This window comes from Chamaea fasciata, unplaced genomic scaffold (genome assembly GCF_029207755.1).
Source record: "Chamaea fasciata isolate MVZ Bird 193981 ecotype frontalis unplaced genomic scaffold, bChaFas1.0.hap1 SCAF_10, whole genome shotgun sequence".
Lineage (NCBI taxonomy): Eukaryota > Metazoa > Chordata > Aves > Passeriformes > Sylviidae > Chamaea > Chamaea fasciata.
Window position 1 is genome coordinate 31,526,969 of NW_027094095.1, and position 18,815 is coordinate 31,545,783.

General features: G+C 47.5%; 1 protein-coding gene across 4 annotated transcripts; it reads right to left on the minus strand.

Annotated features, from left to right (window-relative positions):
- Window positions 1-2,473: 2,473 nt before the first annotated feature.
- SERBP1 (SERPINE1 mRNA binding protein 1) lies at window positions 2,474-18,339 on the minus strand. 4 transcript variants are annotated; one of them, XM_066193006.1, is made up of 10 exons: window positions 17,875-18,339; window positions 14,609-14,771; window positions 13,415-13,552; window positions 13,188-13,259; window positions 12,562-12,636; window positions 10,681-10,858; window positions 7,449-7,496; window positions 5,146-5,319; window positions 3,769-3,807; window positions 2,474-2,932 (listed from the first exon to the last, which is right to left on the minus strand). In XM_066193006.1, exons 1-10 carry the CDS (start codon window positions 18,233-18,235, stop codon window positions 2,876-2,878), a joined length of 1,305 nt encoding a protein of 434 aa, XP_066049103.1. In that variant the 5' UTR covers window positions 18,236-18,339; the 3' UTR covers window positions 2,474-2,875. The 4 variants fall into 4 exon arrangements, with proteins under 4 accessions (XP_066049103.1, XP_066049102.1, XP_066049105.1 ...); XM_066193005.1 differs by having other exon boundaries at window positions 13,188-13,283; window positions 17,875-18,338; XM_066193008.1 differs by lacking the exon at window positions 7,449-7,496 and having other exon boundaries at window positions 17,875-18,335.
- Between the last annotated feature and the right edge of the window lie 476 nt (window positions 18,340-18,815).

Here is an 18,815-nt window from a genome sequence, read left to right on the forward strand (position 1 = left end):
AAAGTTGCAGTCCCCTAGATCTGGTGTGACAGCAGGAGCAAGCGAGAAGACAGAAAATGTTACTAAAAGCAAGTTCATTAATCATAAATAAACCTACTTGGGAGATGCTTTTCCAAGGCAAAATCCATCCTGGGAATGGGAATGCAAGCTGGATTTCCAGGGACAGACCCTGGATGAGCCACTATGAACCTAAGTGGTTTCATTTCCGTTTTCTTTTGAAAGAGCATGAAAATAAACCTTTATTTCAGTTAACACCCACCGATATTAAAGATAAACGTTCACAGTTTCAGGTTCTTGACACAAACGGACTGAAAGAGGCAAACTTCCATCTGGCAGAAGAGCAGAAGGATCAATTTTAAGTTCCAAGCTGTGTTGAAAATCACTCTAGGTGCCATTTGGGAATGCTCTAGGAGCAGGAAAAGGGAAAAATCCAGCCTGCAAAATCACCTGGAACAGCGAAGGAAGGTTCAAGGAAGGTTTGTGTTCCAGGGAAAGCTCTGCTCCGTGAGTTTCTGTGTTTGCTGTGTTACCCAGGGTGTCCCCAAGGCTGCACATCCCACCCAACAGTGGGAGAGGGAAAAGGAACAGCTCTGTTCCTGCAACAGCCCCACGCTGAGAGCACAGTCAGGAGAGGTGAACCAAGAGAGTTTTCTCACCCTCTGGATGGAAAATCTGCCTCCTCCTCCTGCCTGGGGCTGGAAATGCAGGTGAGGGAAGGGATCCACGGTACTCACAGTGGGCCACAGCACGAGCTCCGGGGGGAAACAGCTCAGGAAAAGCAAAGCCAGGTGCTACCACCACAGCTGAGCAGGCTGGTGTTCCACATCCCAAGGCCTCCAACACTTCTCTGCCTGTCCTGTAGTTTTTATAAAAATAAGGTGTTACCTTTCATTTTCTACCTAAGAAACTACAAATACGTTCTAAGCTGGCCTGAGAGGAAAAAAATGAAATAAAATCAGAGATTTGCTCCCATTCTCCTAAAAAATCGTTGATAAAACCCCTAAGAAATCTTTTTCATCAGTCATTCGCTCAACTCCTTTTGTGTATTGAAGGGACACACGGGGATGAAATTGAACCTGTGGCGGGTTTTGATGGGGGAGAAGGAATTTCTTTACATTCTCTGGAAAAAAACCATTCCTTGGTGATGTCCCAAAGCAGATCCTGAGCCCTGCACTGAGCCAGAGCCACATTTGGATGGAGAGAGGTGAAGTGTTGAGGTTTTGGGTTGAATTTTGGGTGCCTCATGCACAGATTGCCATTGTCCCAGGCTGAAGCCACGAGCCACAACTCCCTCCTGAGCCAGCCCAGTTCCTTGCTGGGAACAACCTGGAGCAGTGCTGGGAAATCCCAAATCCCAGCTGGAATCCACCTGGGCTTCCAGAGCCACAGCTGCCACCTTCCTCCCACTCTCAGCTCCAACTATTACCCCAAACTCATGGAATGCCAGCTCCAAGGACAGGAATTACCCCAATCTCGAGGTATCCCAGCTCCAGTGACAGGAATTACCCCGAAGTCATGGAATTACAGCTCCAGGGACAGGAATTTCCTCTATTTCAGAGTATTCCAGCTCCAACTATCACCCCAAACTCATGGAATGCCAGCTCCAAGATCAGGAATTACTCCAAACTCATGGAATGCCAGCTCCAAGGACAGGTATTACCCCAATCTCGAGGTATCCCAGCTCCAACGACAGGAATTACCCCAAACTCATGGAATTACAGCTCCAGGGACAGGAATTCCCTCTGTTTCAGAGTATTCCAGCTCCAACTATTACCCCAAACTCATGGAATGCCAGCTCCAAGGACAGGAATTACCTCAATCCTGAGGTATCCCAGCTCCAAGGACAGGAATTTTATCTCCATTTCAGGGTATCCCAGCTCCAACAACAGGAATTCCCCCCATCTCAGGGCATCCTCTCAAACAAAAAGCAAAGGTAATTTAAAAACTCTTTTTTTTTTCTTTTTTTTTGCCAACAAAGCATCTTGTTCTGTTGAAGGGCAAGGCGGAGGGAATAAAGGTCCAAAGGGGGAGTGAAAGGTGGGATACAGGAATTTTAAAAAAAAGCTGGTTTTCAGACCAGTTACCCATTGCTGGATCCATACACAGCTATCGAAACCATAAACCAATGTGCTCTGAATCCTGATTTCAAGCAATCTGCTTTCAATTTTCTAGAAAGGTTTTGTGTAGACAAACTACCCAACAGAGATGAAAAAGAAAAAAAAAAAAAAAAAGAAATGACCGGTTTTTCCATGTTGGAAATGAAGCATTAAAAGTTAAGTACTCCAGGAGTTCGTTCCATACAGCACTAACAAGTCTGCCAAATTAATATTCCACAGATTCCACGGGCTGAGAAAAAGGAAACTGAAGTAGTGTGCAATAATTAAAACCTAGTATGGGAGTTTGGGGGGTGGGGGGGAGGAAAATTCTAAAATCCTGAATTAAAACAACAACAACAAAAAAAAATGAACACAAATGAAGGGAAAGCTTTTAACTGGTACACACTGTTCACACCTATATTTCAAGTTTGGAAACGCATATTTTCAAGCAGCAATACAAAAAAGTATCCATGAAGAATGCATAATCTCTGAAAAAATTATGAAAACATCCCTGCTACCATTACATTTCTAAATACAAAACTTGACTACCATATTGTTGCTTCTGTGTAGCGAGAGAAGTTCATTTTCAAAACAGATAAAATTCAGTCTTTAGGTGTGAATGGTATGAATGACAGTCTCTTTTTTTTTGTTTTGTTTTGTTTTTTTGTTTGGTTTTTTTTTTTTTTTTTCAATTTCTTAGTTGTTTTAGGATCCTTAAGCATGCAAGCCTCGGAGAGGAAGGCCCGACCAGGGCAGGGTTGGCTTTTATGACATCCAGTTTAGGACAGAGCTGGGAAAGCCTCTGGGTCATCTACGTCAGGAGCAGAAGCACTTGACTGAAAAAAGAAACATCACAGAGTTATTATTGCCTCGAGGCAGAGCTGGCAGCACTTTAGGGCTGGGGAAATTACTACCAAAACATCTCTTTTTTAATTTATTCCAAGGATTACAACATCTCCTATAGTGGTTTTTTTGAATACAAGCAATCTGGAGAGGACTTGTAGGTAAATTGATGTTTGCACATTTTTATTGCACAATTCTCTTTTTAATTTAAAGAGATTTCAGAATGGTGTGGGTTGGAAGGGACCTTAAGGACATCGTGGAATTCCAACCTCCTGCCATGGACCAATCCTTACTGAGGGACACAACTGAAATGTTCCAGAAAAGGAACATTCTGGAGCACTAATTAAGCTTTTCATGTTTAATTCTTCCCACTCAGAAACTCAGATGTTGATAGAAGTCATTTTTTTGTGCCGAATTTTTAGCCCTAAAAATTCATGCATTGGCCAAGGATCTCAGTAGTTTCCAACAGAGTTTTCTGAAAGGTTCTGCACCCCATCTAAAAACCAGTGCAGAAATTAAGAATTTCATACTCTTCACTTGGTCCCTGGAGAAAAATGGGAAGAGCCAAGATAGTGGAACTTCCTGTCATGATAATCATTTATCAATCAATATATTTCAAATGAGACTTGCATCAACACCTGTAGCTGCAGAGTCTCTGCCTTGCCTAAGACTCCACAGGCCACAAACCCAGAATTAAGAAGTAATGGCAGGGTTTGAGCTGCAGGCTCAGCACCTCCAGCTGCTGAGCACACAAGAGCAGGAAGAGCCATAAAAAGGAGGGAAGTTTTGGTCCCCGAACCCAGGGAATGCACATACAGAGCTCACTCACCTGGTTGGGCGTGTGGATCACATCAAACTCCTTGACCAACTGCAAGGAAACAAAGGCAACACAAAGTCAGGTGCAGGAAAGCTTGGAACCACTTTATGGCAGCATTCTTGAAGAGTGTTAGTGAAATAACTCAGAGCAAACCACCACTGTTTAATTGCAATTCCTCAAAATATTCTGCTTCTGTCAGGAGAGAGCTTCCCAACTAATAAACTAAAATTTGTAAAATCTGTGTGTGCCAGAAGGGACAAAAAGGAGCAAACCTATGTGAAGAAAACCACAGCACCCAGACTGAGCTCATTTTCCCATCAGTAACAATTCGATTGATGCCTTTAAGGCAAGTGACTGATAGTAAATCAAATCTTCACTACAGATACACCACAGTGCTTGCACTTCACATATTTTCTCCCAAAGCCCATTCAGTATTTCTCCAGGGTATTCCCCTGGTGCCTGAACACCAAAGAAGGGGAAAACATTACTGGTGGCTAGAGAAAAACCAGTAAGAGCCCTGTTTCCAACTGGAAAATCTGAATTCCTCAGGTTCAAGACCTGACAAGCAACTGTACAACCAGTCCTTGACCCCCAGCAGGTGACAATGCACACAGTGTCCTGGCTGTGGCTGAAAATAACCAGCCCAGCACTTGTGCTTCTGCTCTGGCAGAGCAGCTGAGGCAGCTCATGGTACATTCAGACCTGTCCACGCTGGGAAGTCATTTTTCAGGTTTAGACACAAAGACAGGCAGTTTTAAAAAAATTTCACCCTCCCTTTTTTTTGTGTTTGATGATGACAGTCCTCAAACGTTCACCCTTTTGTCCTAACGACCCGGCCTGAAGTAAACCTTGCACAAAAGGATTTTCACTCGGGTTTTGTGGAATTTTGAAGCAGCTGAAATCTGATCTTACTCCCCTTAGGTTGTCTCCTAAACTCTCCTTGTGTTATCTCCTCCCTTGACCCAAACTCTAGGACTCCTTCCCTGCAATACCTGATAAACCCCACCACCCTGCCCCTGTGCTCTCTCCACCTTCTCCTCCCTCCTCAGCTCAGGGTGGGGTGGAAGTAAAATGGATTGTACTGCTCAACAAAACAGAGACTTGTTTTATCTGTTTCCCTCCCTGGATACCATGTTCACCGTAGCCACGTGGTGCTACAGGGGTTAAAACATGGTTTGCTGCCAGAGCAGCTTTTCCCCCAGGAAAAGGGAAGGTGCCAGCAGGGAACCAAGTGGATTTCCCAGGTGGGGGGCTGGTGCTCACAATGTTCCCTGTAGCCACACGGCGCTACGGGGTTGAAAACGTGGTTTGCTGTCAGAACAGACCCAGAGCAGCTTTCCCCCCGGGAAGAGGGCAGGTGCCAGCAGGGAACGAAGTGTTTCCCCTCACCTTGTCAGTCCTGCCCCCGCGGCTGGCGCGGCCCCCGCGGCCCCGGCCCCCCCGGCCCCCTCTGCCGCCGCGCCCGGGGCGGCCCAGGTCTCCAAAGTTGATCTCCAGCTGGGATGTGATGTCGTTGGCGGGCTTGCGGAAGTGGTGATCCATTACCGAGTCCTCAGCGTGCGCCTGCAAGGAGGAGTTCTCCATCAGAGAGAAAAAACAGCACCAACGTCCCCTCCTGGGCACCTGGAGCTCCGGCCACCGCAGCCCCCGCCCGCCTCTGGTCATCCATGCCCTGGAGGGACACGGGAACCTTGGAATTGCTTAGCAAGCAATTCATTGTTTCAGTGGAAAAGTCCTCCAGGATTGAGTCCAAGCTGAGCCCAATCCCCACCTCTGCCATCAGCCCACGTCCAGTCCTTCCCTGGCACCCCCAGGGATGGGCACTCCAAACCTCCCTGGACAGCTCCTTCCAATGCCTGCCCACCCTTTCCAGGGAGAAAACCTTCCCAGAATTCCATCAGGGCAATTCTGATGGGAATTCCATCCATGGACCTAATCCCAGAGCAGACTGACTATCACCAAGTCAGTACAGAACCTCGTGTTTAACAATTCTCATTTTGTGTCCTGGTTCCATCAATCCCTTCCATTCTTTCTCCACTCTTGGTCACTCATCCTTATTTTGCTCCCTGAGGATTTACCCTTCATTTGCTTTAGCCCTTCATAAATCCTTAAGACCAGGGGATCTGCTGAGAATCCCTCAGCGCTCTGTATTCACTGTCACAGCAAATGAGGCACAAAAAGCTCAAACACGAGGAACTGGAGGAGCTAAAACAGAGCCAGTCCCATCAGTGACAGTGGAAAATGTGGATCTCAGCACCTTTGCCAGGATATTCTCTTACTGGTTTGTTCCCAGGGCATTTGGTGGAAACCTGAGCCTGGAGGAGCAAGGGATGCTCCCAGGAGTTACAAACACCAGCAACGTTGTTCTCCAGCACCTCGGAAAATTTCTGAACCCCACCAGGTGTTTTGGAAGCAATTATTTCTCCTATTTCACACAAATATTGCTTCCATGTGCAAGCCAGGTTTTGGCATCTAGGATAATATAACAAAATGTTAAAAACCTGCCTGTTACAGCTCAACCACAGTGTTTCGGAAACATGACGACCTCCAACACTTCCCTCCAAGCCCCCAACTCCTGGCACAGCAATCTTGAATTCCCTGGTTTTCCTACACAAACGCCACGTGCAGGCTCAAGCTTCCCAACTCCAGCTGACTTTTCTGCAGTACTCATACAACATTTGGACTTTCAAAGGCAACACACTGTGCAATCTGGTCTCTACTCCTCTCCTGATTTATTTCTCTCTACACCCTTCCCTTGGAAATGTCTTTGCCAAACTCAGGAAGTTTGTCTCAACAAAGAGAAGTCACTCCACACCTCAGCCTGACATGGCACCACTCAAACCTCACACCAGCACTCTGTAAAACACTACAGAACACTTCAGAGATGCTTTAAATTCCTCTCTTACTAATTCATCTTTTATCTGCAGTTTTTATCGCTGCAGGGTACGGAGATTTCATTTCCAACTCCTGGTAGCCACGTGGTAATTCCCTTTTCTGAGTGGTGGGATCAGTGCATTTGGACAATATTCCTGTGCATTTCTGTCCTTATGCTGTTTTTATTTTTAAAAAAAGTCACTACAGTCGACCAAAAAACATTGTATTTTGACAATTTGATTTTGGTATAACCACTGAACCAACAAATTGCAAGTTCCCTAGGTGACCTGATGATTTCTGATGATTTCTCTATCCAAGGTAATTAAAGCCCTTTTAAAACTCCAACCAAAGACTTGGCACACTCTCCTCAGCCTCTTCCATCACTTGGGCGACAAGCCAGACATACTGAAGCAAGCTGAAACATTACATTTCTATGTACTGGTGACTTTAGAGCGCTCTGATTTAACAGCTGGTCACTTCTTGAAGGCAGTGCTGCGCTCAAGGGTCTTGGGGAAGAACAAACTACCGAGAGAGCCAAAGCAGACAGTGATGGAAAAACAGCAGCAACAAAAAAAAACCCAGAAGATGATAGAAGCTTTTATGGTAAGGTTTGAACTCAGCAGGATGAGGAGCAAGGGGACTAAAACCATGCTGGGTGCTGGATGGTGCACACTGAGACAACAGGCACGGACAGAAAAGCTCAATGTAAGTTCAGTAAAATCCTCTGTTTTGGTGAGTTTTTAATATCCAAAGGCTCCCTGCTGAGGGGGCTGATGTTAACACCCAGGTATCACCAGTTAGAGAGAAAGGATCAGTACCTCATTTGAATCCAGCAGACTCCCCTGCATTTCTGTCATCGCCTTTGTCTGGTGACAGTTGTGTGTCCACGCCATAAGTGACAAAAGGAACAAAGGAGAAAACAAAAGGAAGAAATGAGACTCAACTACATACAGGAACAACAGGTAATCAGGTCACACGAGCTGCTGGCTACAGATGGCCCTGAGCACAGGGAGCAGCAGAGGGAGGAGGGAGCAGCTGTGCAAGCGGCCAGAGACAGCCCAGGATGGGTGTGCCAAGTGTGGGGACAAGAGAGAGCTCAGATGGACACCAGGAGAAGCTCAGATGGACACCAGGAAAAGCTCAGATGGATGGAGAACAAAAAAGCTGAGACGGACACAAAAAAAGCTGAAATGGACACCAAAAAAAGCTGAGATGGATGGACACCAAAAAAATGTTCAAGGTGGAGGGACACCAAAAAGAAAGCTCAGAGGGACACCAAAGAGTGCTCAAGGTGGATGGACACCAAAAAGCTGCCCAGGAGCTGCTGGAAGCCCTGGCAGAGCACACATGCAGGCTGGTCTCCAGCATGGCACAGGGATGGGAAGAGCTGGGATGTTTGGATCACTGTTCATGGAGATCTTCCTGCAGAACCTTCATTCAAGAGTCATTCCTCCCAGCTTGGAGGAGATGAATTTTGCTTTTCCACATACATTTCCTAATCTCTCACTGCGACCTCCTCTAAGGAAGGGATTGGATTAGTGAGGAGGTTTGAAGAGGCACAGCAGGGACACAGATCTGACTGGCTATCAGTTTTTCCTGGATTCCACTTTTGGGATAAATTTTAGGATCTGTCCACAATGTAACTCGTTCCTGGTTTTTTGTAGGAACTGAAGACTCAAGCCACTAAAGCAGGTGCAGAGAAAAGAGGATCTCTGTTCTAGGGCCTAACCCTGTGTCCTGGCAGGAGGCTCACTGGACCAGGGCTGCTGATGGCCTTGGATTTCAGATTAAAGCAGCAAGGATCTGAGACAGAACTGAGAGGTCATTTTATCAGCAGCACCTGCAGAGGAAATGGGAAAAAGAGACAGGACCTCAGGCAGGCCCAAGCGTTCCAGGCCTCAGTGAGGAGGACAAGCAGGAGGAAAAGGAGGACAGCTCTTCCCCAAGACTCAGGCAGATGAGCAGAATCATCATTCTCCCTTCTCCCAGATTCCTGGGGAATTCTCCAAGGAGTTCTCAAGCTCCAGGAATGCAGGTGCTCACCACAAGGCTTCCAATGCCTGACAGATCTACTGGGGCACACGGTGTTTTTCAGCCACAAGAGTACAGAAGATTTGGGACTAAAAACCAAAATTTACCTATAAACCAAATCACTTCCACACATCATCTCCCTTCTTACCACTAAGAATCAGAGAAACTTTAATTACTTTAATTTTTTAATTCCTAAATACATCCAAGAGATGAAACAGCAGGTGATTGGTGTTTAAAAAAATATTTTGCCTTCTAAAGCTGCTCACAACGAGCTGCAGTGGAAGCTTTCCTAAGGCCTGTATTATAGAGCTATTCTCCTATAATCCTGAGAGAAAATCCCCACACTGCTTCCCATGGGATCAGGGAACAATGAAGGAGGGAGATGGGGAGACACATCTGCTGGCTGTACAATAAAGCAGGCTAAAAGCAGCTCAATTTAAAGGCAGATTTGTTAATACCTCACTTTCGTGCTTACGCAGCAAGAGGCTGTTACCTTCTTATGTGATGGTGCTAAAAATATCCCAACTTGTTTATTTGAGAAGTTCACCTCTTAAACAGAACAATCTACTAATTATGTCAGGTCTTCCATGGGAGTAATTTGATTATTCACAGCTTTGGTTCAGATTCTTTTATTTGTTATTGGTTTTTGTTGGGTTTTTTTGAGTTAACTGGTTCAGTTTTCAAATGGAAAATACAGTCTGGATCTTTCTAGCCTCTGAATTTCTCACAAGTAGCATCACCTTTACTATCACATATGTTCATATGTTAAAAAAAGAGTGCCCTCAGATGAGTAAATGTCAAATAAATCTGATTCACAGAGACTGAGGGAATTTGAAGCACTACAGGTTTAGTAAATCTTGGTAGAGTATATAAATACTTCTGTTTAACGCATTCTTTCAGTACACAGCAACCTTAAATGTAACTCAAATTCCCTTTTCTACTCAAGCCAGAGAAAGCAGCATTTAATGACCACTCCAGTGAACAGCTCAAAGGAGACACAGCCATGCAATCATTTCCAGAGCTGAACCACCCCACGCAGCCAGAAAACAGCCCTGATTTGTGAGCAAGGCAAACACACTGTGAGCTCAATCGGAACAGAAATGGAACTTTCACTGGAACACTGAGCAGTGCCCCCCACCCTGTGCTACATCCCAGCTCCCAGGATAAAAACTGGCAAGGTGTGAAAAGGCAGGAATACATCTCAGGAGAGCAGCCACTTCCAAAGGACTCAGCACCATCCGTATACAAAGTTGCAGCCACCAATCTCTGAAGTGAGCTACTTAAACTATTACGGAGTGCTAAAAACAAAGATTAGAACTAAAGATTAGCATAGCCCTGCATTACAAAACAGCTCTCAGCACTCCCCTCCCTTGTGCATCTCCCCTTGCCACTCCTGGAACACAATAACGAACATTATGCAATGCCTGAAAGGAGAAACTACAAATTTAAAACAATCCTACGGCAGCTACGCTGAGTGTCACTGGAGCACAGGAATCATTTCAACTGCCTTCCCCAGAACTTGTCTGTGTCACAGCACTGAGCGAGGAGACACCCACGACTCATATTTAAGATGCACAGTCTGGGTTTAAGGTCTCTGAGGCATGACCAGTCTTCCTTCAAGCTGACATCATTTAGCAAGCACCACGAACCTGTGGACTGCAGAACAGATGCTAAACAACACAAGTTTCCTTTTTTAAAAAGCAAACTCGACAACGTACCCCTAAAACTCTCACCAAGAGGCAGCTCTTACAAACCCAAGGGCACAGCTCAGCTCTCAAAGCCAACCACAGTCAGAATGGCCACTTGTGCTACTGCAGAAGTTCAATTCTGCTGGAAGAATGTTGTTCAGATGAACAAGAACAAAGTTCAAATTAAAAAAAAAAAAAATTTGTTTCCTCCCACTTTCTAAACTCCCAACTAGAGGTCAGCATCTCCCAGAATGGAGCTCCCACTCTACAAAAAACTGCTCATCAGTAACAAAACCTTAAAGAAGCGGACACTCCAAGGCACGTTTTTTACCTCCTCACTCTTTGACTTGTGGAGCACAAATCCTTTTTTCCATTGCCCATCAGCTCCCTCGTTGGGTTTGCGGATGTTGAACTCGACTTTCGCGCGGTCCTTGCTTTGGATGGCTTTCCACTCATCCAGGGTCATCTCCTTAGGGCCTTCTTCCTTCACTTCTTCAACCTCGTTCTCTCTGCAGGGAATTCATGGAGATTGTCATCACAACTAAGCATTTACACTCTGGATATGATTTGAAAATCACCTACTGGCTGGCAGCAGGTTCAAAACTGAGCTTTGTCAAGGGTTTAGCAGTTTAAGAGGTGAAAATATAAACACTGGCTTCCACCACAGGAAGATTCATCTCCTTTAGAGGGAGTGCCAAAAAAAATAACACCCAGACACCTCTGAGCACAGCAAAATGTTAAAATTAAAACTGACCCATGCCATCAAATCTCCACATTACTGTCGATTTTAGCTCCAAATCTGAAAGCCTAACCTCTGTCATGACTTGTTTGGAGCTCCTTTCCTCCCTTTTTGAAACACATCTCTCATAAACATTCATGTCAGGGCAGCGAGAGCTCCTTCTTCCCACAGCTTTCAGTATTTTAAAAACCAGAATTTAAGCAGCTTTGGGTAATTTGCTTCCTTTGTTGAACCAAAGAATTATTCAAACAAGTTTTACTTCCAGCTAATTTGAAAAAATAACAGCACACACCTCATTTGTGAGATACAGCACATCTACCTCATGACAAGGGCTATTTTTAAAGCAAAACACACAACCACTGTGCTCAATAACAGATAATTTCCAGCTACTGCAAGCCTCTGGTCATTGCTCAGTGTGTTTATGCAAGTGAATTTCTGATTTATAGGAAACCAATGCTGTGTATGTGCAGCAAAAAAAGATCACGAAAGTCTCAATTACAAAGGTTTTCATTTGGCAGCCATTAATTTTGAATAATGCAAAGGTTTTATGTCAAAATTACTGTGTTTCAACTTTTTCTCCTCGTGTAGGAGCTGATGATTTTTGACATGGGATGTAATCGGAATTTGTTTTGTTCAAGGCAAAGATTTTACTGCAGTAAAAGATCCTACAGTTCTGCTGAAACACTGAGGGCAAAGATCCACATAAAACAGACAATTGAAGAGTTACCCACGTGGAGGTGCTTTTTTCCATAAAGTTTTTAGTGAGGCAATCAAGCCACAGCAAACACATTAGGAATCATTAGGAACAAGCAATTCAAGATTCTGTCTGCCATTTTTTTGAGTCCTCTACAAAGCTCCCTCCTCATTAAAATACAACATTAGTCACACTGGGCCACCATCAAAATTTGTTTTGTATTTTTACACCAGCTCAGTGTCAGTAAGGCTCCTTCTGCCTCTCTGGTTGCTCTTTCATTCATCCAGCCCCTGGTTCCTTCTGTAAGTGTCCAAGTGAGATGGGCACAGAGCCAGGTAACTTTGAAAACTGCCTGGAGAATGAAAGATACAACCTTTCTCCCACAGCTCAGCCACACAGTCTCCAAGGCTGTGTTTTGGAAAACTGAGGTTAAAAGTTGCCTTCCACTGGCATTTCTGTCCCGCTGGCTTGGTGTTTCTACCTAGTCTGAGCACAGATGCTTTTGGGTTTGGAATTTGGAGTTGCAATCCCAAAACTCAAAGTGTACTAGAAATGAGTATTCATAAATAAATCTGAAAGAACACCTGCAGGACGCCAAGGAATGGTTTAAAGACAACAATTTCCAGACAGGTTTTTAAGGAGACTCATTCAGCAGCACTGTGGATGATCTACTGATAATCTGTTTGGCCAAACAGATGTGGGAATAAAGAGCAGAGGTTAAAGGCAATACAACAGCACCTCTGAAGCAAGGCAGGAGCACAGGGAGGGCTGGTACTCACTTATTTTCAGAATCAGCAGGCGGATGCTCCTCTCCCTCTGGCGTTTCCTCAGTTACAGCTGACTGATCCAATTCACTGCAATTACATAACGTTGGGAGTTGGGGCTTTTTTACAACTTCATCCCTCTTTAAAGCTATGTAAGATTAACAGTCAAGATCTACGGTGGATTTACTGTTTCAAGAAGGATTGGTGCTCTCTGTGCCTTCTAAATTCTTTGCTTTTCACTTAACTAATGGTTTTCCCCAAGCCTTACTAACCCCCTCCTGAAAGGCTCCCGCTGTCCCTTCCAACACAAAATGGATTTGGGCATTAAAAATAGATTTCAATGGGATAGCTGAATTTTTCTAACACAAAACGCACGATCAAAATTTACTAAAAACGGAACGATTTCATTTCAACAAAGAATCGTTACAAAACCAGCACAAGGCCTCCCAAAACCTCCCCAAAATTCTGGCAGAACAGCGAAGCTATTCTTACGCTACAAGAAAATCGCTGGGGTTTTAAACTCTGCAAAAACCATGGAGATCAAAGGCGAAAAGGCAGCTAAATCTGGGTGTTCTGCAAGCCATAATTAGGGCTGATTAACATAGTGCTAATAGCTTTGTGAGCAGTGAGAGGTTACTAACGTTAGCTCGTCTTTGACGGTTCCCCAGTTGTGCGACCCGCTGCCGCCGCGCTTGTCCTCGTGCTTTAGGCCGCTGAAATGTGAATGTGAAACAGAACTAACAAAACTGAGTTAACATTATAGTGTCCAGGCACAGGAACTCAAAAAATCAATTTTAAACAGGGGAAAAGGGAGGAGGGGGGGGCTGAGAGTGGCAAAGAGGAGGGAGAGGAGGAGGTGAAGACTCACGATCTATCGCTGCCGCTGTGTCTGTCGAATTCCCGTTTGCCGCGGGAGTCGAAGCCGTCCCCTCGGCCCATCCCGCGCCCGCGGCCACGGCCCCGGCCCAGCCCGCCACGGCCACGCATGGGCCGCTCCAGGATGGGTCTGCCACGGAACAGGCACAGGTCAGGCTTTCACTCCACAAACTGACTGCATTTGTCATGCCCTTGTGCTCTTTGAGGGCTGTATTTATTGGGTTTTGCTGTGGTAATTGCTGTTCGTAAGCTGTTTTCGCCTCCGAAAATGTACAGCGTGTTTTTCTTTTCATCTCTGAGAACTTCATTTAGTCGTTTTTCCCTTTGATAGTTAGTTTGTAGCTGGGTTCAGGCTCTGATTTCAAAAAAGTCACTCCTCCATCCCTGGAAGTGTCCAAGGCCAGGTTGGAAGGGCTTGGAGTAACCTGGGATAGTGGAAGGTGTCCCTGCCCGTGGTATGGGGTGGAATCAAAACATCTTTAAGGTCCTTTCCAACCCAAACCACTCTGTGGCTCCATGATTTTAGAATCTGGAAACAGATGCTCAGGACTGTCGTTTGTTTGCATCTTCTGGCATTAATTCCAAAATTTCATCCTTGTATTGTGTTACGCAATTAACTGATGCTAAAACTTCAACTAAACTCACTTTTATCCAACTTACTTCTAAAAAGATTTGAACTTTGCAACTAAAACTTTAATATTTGAACACTACTCCAATTCTGGCTGCCTCACAACACTCAAGACAGTTTAAATTTCATGCAGATCTAAGATGGCTTCACCACTCCCAGGTCTGAAGCCACTGCAGCCAAGGTGCACACACCTACATGGACAAACTCTAGCTGGCTTTAAGTCAGCTGTGCAGATTAAAGCCACAGCTGCAACAGCAAACAAATCTCATCCTGCAGGAAACAGCTATGCTTGGGTTCCCTTCCTGAGCAGTCTGCTATAGATGTAGAGAAATATGGTGAACATCTTGATTTAAACCGTAATTCAGTCACACCTATGAGCACGTTCATGTAGATCACTCCCAGCCTACAACTTGAGTTTGCAAACAAAACCATGGAAAAGGGAATGACAGGAATTTTAACCTTGATTCAACCAGCTTTTTCACCTGAGCAGCAGAAGGCAGGACAGCCCTGCGCTGGCAAAGCTGGGAAAGGTGTTTATCAGCAAGACAAAACTCTTACTTATCCACGGAGAACTCTCCTCCCTCGCCCTTGTCCTCGGCGGGTTTCTCGAAGCGGCGCTCGCGGGGAGGTCGTCGCTCGGGTCTCCTGTCGATGGGTTTGCCTTCGCCCTGCTGCTGCTGCTGCTGCTGCTGATCAGGCCTCCTGCCAATCCTCCTTATCCCTGAAACATCAGGCCAGACACAGCAACGGAATGAGGAGTGCTCCGGGACAGATACCGACCCCCCCCCCAGGAAAACAAGAGGGAAGAGAAGTTTTATTTCTGTGTAAACTGAGCGATTCCACTTTCACCCGACTCTTCTCAGCCACGTTTTCACACCCAGGAGTTCAAACTGTGTTTGGCTGAAAACTTAAGTAACCCCTGCTGAAATGACAGGGTCAACTTGCAAGCAAAGATCAAGGTAAGCAAGATTTTATTATAATTTTTTTTCCGCTGAAAGGCACTTTCCAGGTGAAACAGGTGCGTTTCATTAGAAGAACACCCAGATGAAGCGAGCATCATCTCACTGGCCCTAAGACAGTCAATCCTGTGCTCCCTAAGTCAGACATCCTGTGCTGTTCTGGCAGCTGGACTCCACGATCCTGGAGGTGTTTTCCAACCTAAATGATCCTGCGATTCTGTTCTTCGAAACTCTTCTGGGCAGCAGTGCCACCACCCTGCACAGACAGGTGTCACCTGCACGTACTGCTCAGTGACTAACTGGGGTCCTCATCCACCCACAGGGATCCTCCCAGCCCAACATTCCCTGACAAAGATTCTCCTCCCGGTGCTCTTCTCCAACACAGTTTAACAATCCACAGTGCCACTGAGCTGCCCAGTGCTCTTCCTCCCTGCCCGGGCCTCCTAAAAGGGTTTTTATTGCAAATAAAAACCTCCCATGGGCATTCTCTTCTTTACCAAGCCCTCTCAAAGATCTAACACGAGTTTTCTTTTCCACTCATGTGAAAGGCCTTGTTTACTCTTCTTTAAAAGACGGGGACAAACACATCACTGCTTTGTTACACCACCTTCTTGCCAAAACACCGGCTCCAAAATGAACGAACCAGCTTTTAAATTCAAAGCTGATTTAAAAAATTTTTTTTTTTTTGAAAGAACCAAGCTCCTGCCTAGCAAGCAATGTCAAATTTGGGTGGGGCTACAGAAGTTGCAGTTGTAATGATATCCAAGCCAACACACCCACATGAACAATGTCTCCCTCACCTTCCAAGCTGTGTTTAACGTGAAGTTTTGCATGGCACCCTAAGCACCCCCTGAGGAAAGAAGGGGTTAAACCCAGCAGCCTGCACTTGGAGAAGGGCTCTCCAATGAGGACAGGAAAGGCATTCCATGTGAGGAGGAGAAGCAGGGAGAGGAGCAGGCATGCTGCAGAACTGGAATGGAACAGCCACGGCTTTTGAATTTCGAGTTCGACGCCCTGCGCTCAGAAAAACCCGGTTCCTGCTGAAGCCTAACCCAAAATACCAGTTATTTCTCAGCATCCCCAAGCTTTGAACTGCCAATTCAGCAGGCAAATCACTTGCAGCCTTATGGAGTAGTGGAATAGCTTAAAATACATTCACACAGGAAACAAACCCTGGCATCGAGCACCTTTGTGATGCCAGAACTGCAAAAACACAGCCACGCACAAAAATAGACATTTTCGAACTGAAAATTAACTTTGTTTACGACACTGCTACAACAGTAGTCCCGACTTTCTCTCCATTTCTCTGTTTCACTACCACAACAAACCACGAAAACACTTCTTTTTCCACACTGCTCTTGAAAACAAGATGTGAAAATCGGGAGGTGAAGAGGAGCCACCAGCCCTGCCCAAAGCCCTCCTGTGATGCCAAAGACGATGCCATGCCCCAGATGGATTTTGTGGGGGGCAGCACCGGGATCCTGCATCTCCCTAAGGCTTCCAGAGGACACTGGGTTAGTGACCTGGGACTCCGGACAAATCACCGCATCCCTCACACGGAAAACGCTCCTCAGCCTTAATCAGCAAGAGATCCACGAGCAAAGAGTATTCTAAAATAGTTCCTAAATGTGTCTCCTCACGAGGTGCTTTCAAATAACGCTGATAATGCTAGCTTTCCAAAACAAATAACGTATTAAAACGATTTCTTTCTATAACAGCATAAAACAGTGGAGAACCAGCATCACTTTGTAGCACAAATAGGGAAGCATTAAGATGCTCTCACGCAGCCCCGTGAAAAGCTTGCTGAAATCGCAATTAACCTGTTATTCCCTCGCTCCCACGTCCTCTGCTGTCACCACACTGGGATGTTTTTCAGTGGATTCCTCTGAAGGCGAGTTGTGAGCCAGCTGCCGAGCGCTGAAGTTTGGGCGCGGTGGAGCTGCGGGGACGGGACGCCATGTGCCCGCATCCCTCCCTGTCCATGTGCGGCCCCGGCCGCCTGAATTCCCAAATAATACCCTTCCATCTGCTTTTTATACTTTCGTTTCTTTCTTTCCAAAGTTTTTTTTTCATGTAGGATGTGTTAGAAATTTAAGGGAACTAGAAACTCATGCAAGTTATTATTTAGATATATACGAAAAGGAAAAGGTTGTTATCAACGCTGTTCCTCTTAGAAAATGGCCCAAAGAGACTCGGAAAGCCCAGGAATTCCCAGATATCCTGTCAAATCTATGGGAGCACCTGAAACACGAGTCAAGTTCAGGATACAAGGCTGGAAGGGGCTTGGTGCAACCTGCTCTAGTGGAAGGTGTCTCTGCCCATGGCAGGGATGAACGAGACGGGCCTTTCCAACCCGAACCATTCCAGGGTTCCAAGCGCCGGTTTAGATGGGAGAGTGGGAAGGAATTGCTCACTGGGAGGGTTGCGAGGCCCTGGCACAGGGTGCCCAGAGAAGCTGCGGCTGCCCCTGGATCCCTGGAAGTGTCCAAGGCCAGGCTGGACGCGGCTTGGAGCAGCCCGGCCCAGTGGAAGGAGCCCTATGGCCGGGACGGCCTTTCAGATCCCTTCCAACACGAGCCGCTCCGCGATTCTCTGCACTGCTGAAATTTCCCGATTTCGCGTTCCTCCTCTCCCTCCCCGCCGGCCCCGCGGCAGCTCCGGCCGCCCCGCACGCCCGACTCCATTTTGCGCGGGCCGAGCCGCGGGACACGTGGGGCCGAGGCCAGCCCGGGGCCGCCGCCGCCGCCGCCGCCGGCCCCGCGGGCGCCCCGGGCGGGCTCCGCCATGCGCGGCCCCACGTGCGGCCCCGGCCCTGCCCGGGCCCCCTTTGTGCGGCCCTCCCCGCCGAGCCCGCGGCCCGCTCACCCTCCTTCCGCAGCGGCGCTCCGGGCTGGCCCCCGCCATCCTCGCGGCGGTCCCCGCCGGCGAAGGGCGGCAGCGGGTTCTTGCGCTCCTTCTGCGACTCCCTGCGCAGCTGCTTGGCCGCGCTGCCCGCGCCGCCGCCGGCCTGGCCCGCTCCGCCGGCGCCGCCCGAGGAGCCGCTCTGGGCGCCCGCCGGCCCGCGGGCCCCGCCGCCCGCTTGGCTCCCGCCGCCGCCGCCGCCGCTCTCCTTCCTCCGGCTCTCCGCCGCGCGCAGCACCTCGAAGGGGTCGGACTCGTCATCGAAGAGCTGATCGAAGCGGTTGGTGACGACGCACCCGAAGCCCTCCTGCAGGTGTCCGGGCATGATGGGCCCCCGTCGGCGGGATCCTGCGCGGATGCTACCGGGCCCCCCGCGCCCTGCTCGCTGCCGCACAAGATGGCGGGCCCTGAGGAGACGCGCTTCTCTTCCGGCGCGGCCACATCCGGGCACCTCCGCGGGGAGGGCGGGCGGGCGCTGCAGCGCCGCCGGCGGCCGCGCCGCGAACTGCGCGCGTATTGTGTGAGGGATTTCCCGCCGTGGACTCTACCACCGACAGCAGCGGGGGGGGGGGAAGGGTCGACGGGGGAGGCGGGGGGGACGCGGGGCGGGGCGGAGCCCCGCGCTTATCCCGCCCTTGGTACCTCCCGCCTGTGGGCTCCCTCAGAAATAAAACCGAAATAAAGCCAGATTTGCCGTTATTAACTGATAAAAAGTTGATTGTCTAGGCGTTGACCTGAAAGTTCTAACAAGATTTCCCGCTTTTTGTGGGCATTTCTGCCTCTCGTCTAATTGGCGGACGGTGTCAAGTGGAGCTGGTAGATGTTTGCGGTGTTAATACATATTAACGTGCTGTTAATACAGCAATATGCAGTGTAAATAAATGCTGCGTGTTGGTATATATGAT

What these genes read in the sequence shown, in the direction of transcription:
- SERBP1 (XM_066193005.1), bottom strand. Translation starts at nt 18,235, where the DNA reads ATGCCCGGACACCTGCAGGAGGGCTTCGGGTGCGTCGTCACCAACCGC. An exon ending in AGCGCCGCTGCGGAAGGAGG is followed by an intron (nt 14,772 to 17,874) that starts GTGAGCGGGCCG and finishes CTGATGTTTCAG; the next exon opens with GGATAAGGAGGATTGGCAGG. An exon ending in GCGGGGGCAGGACTGACAAG is followed by an intron (nt 3,808 to 5,145) that starts GTGAGGGGAAAC and finishes GTTTCCTTGCAG; the next exon opens with TTGGTCAAGGAGTTTGATGT.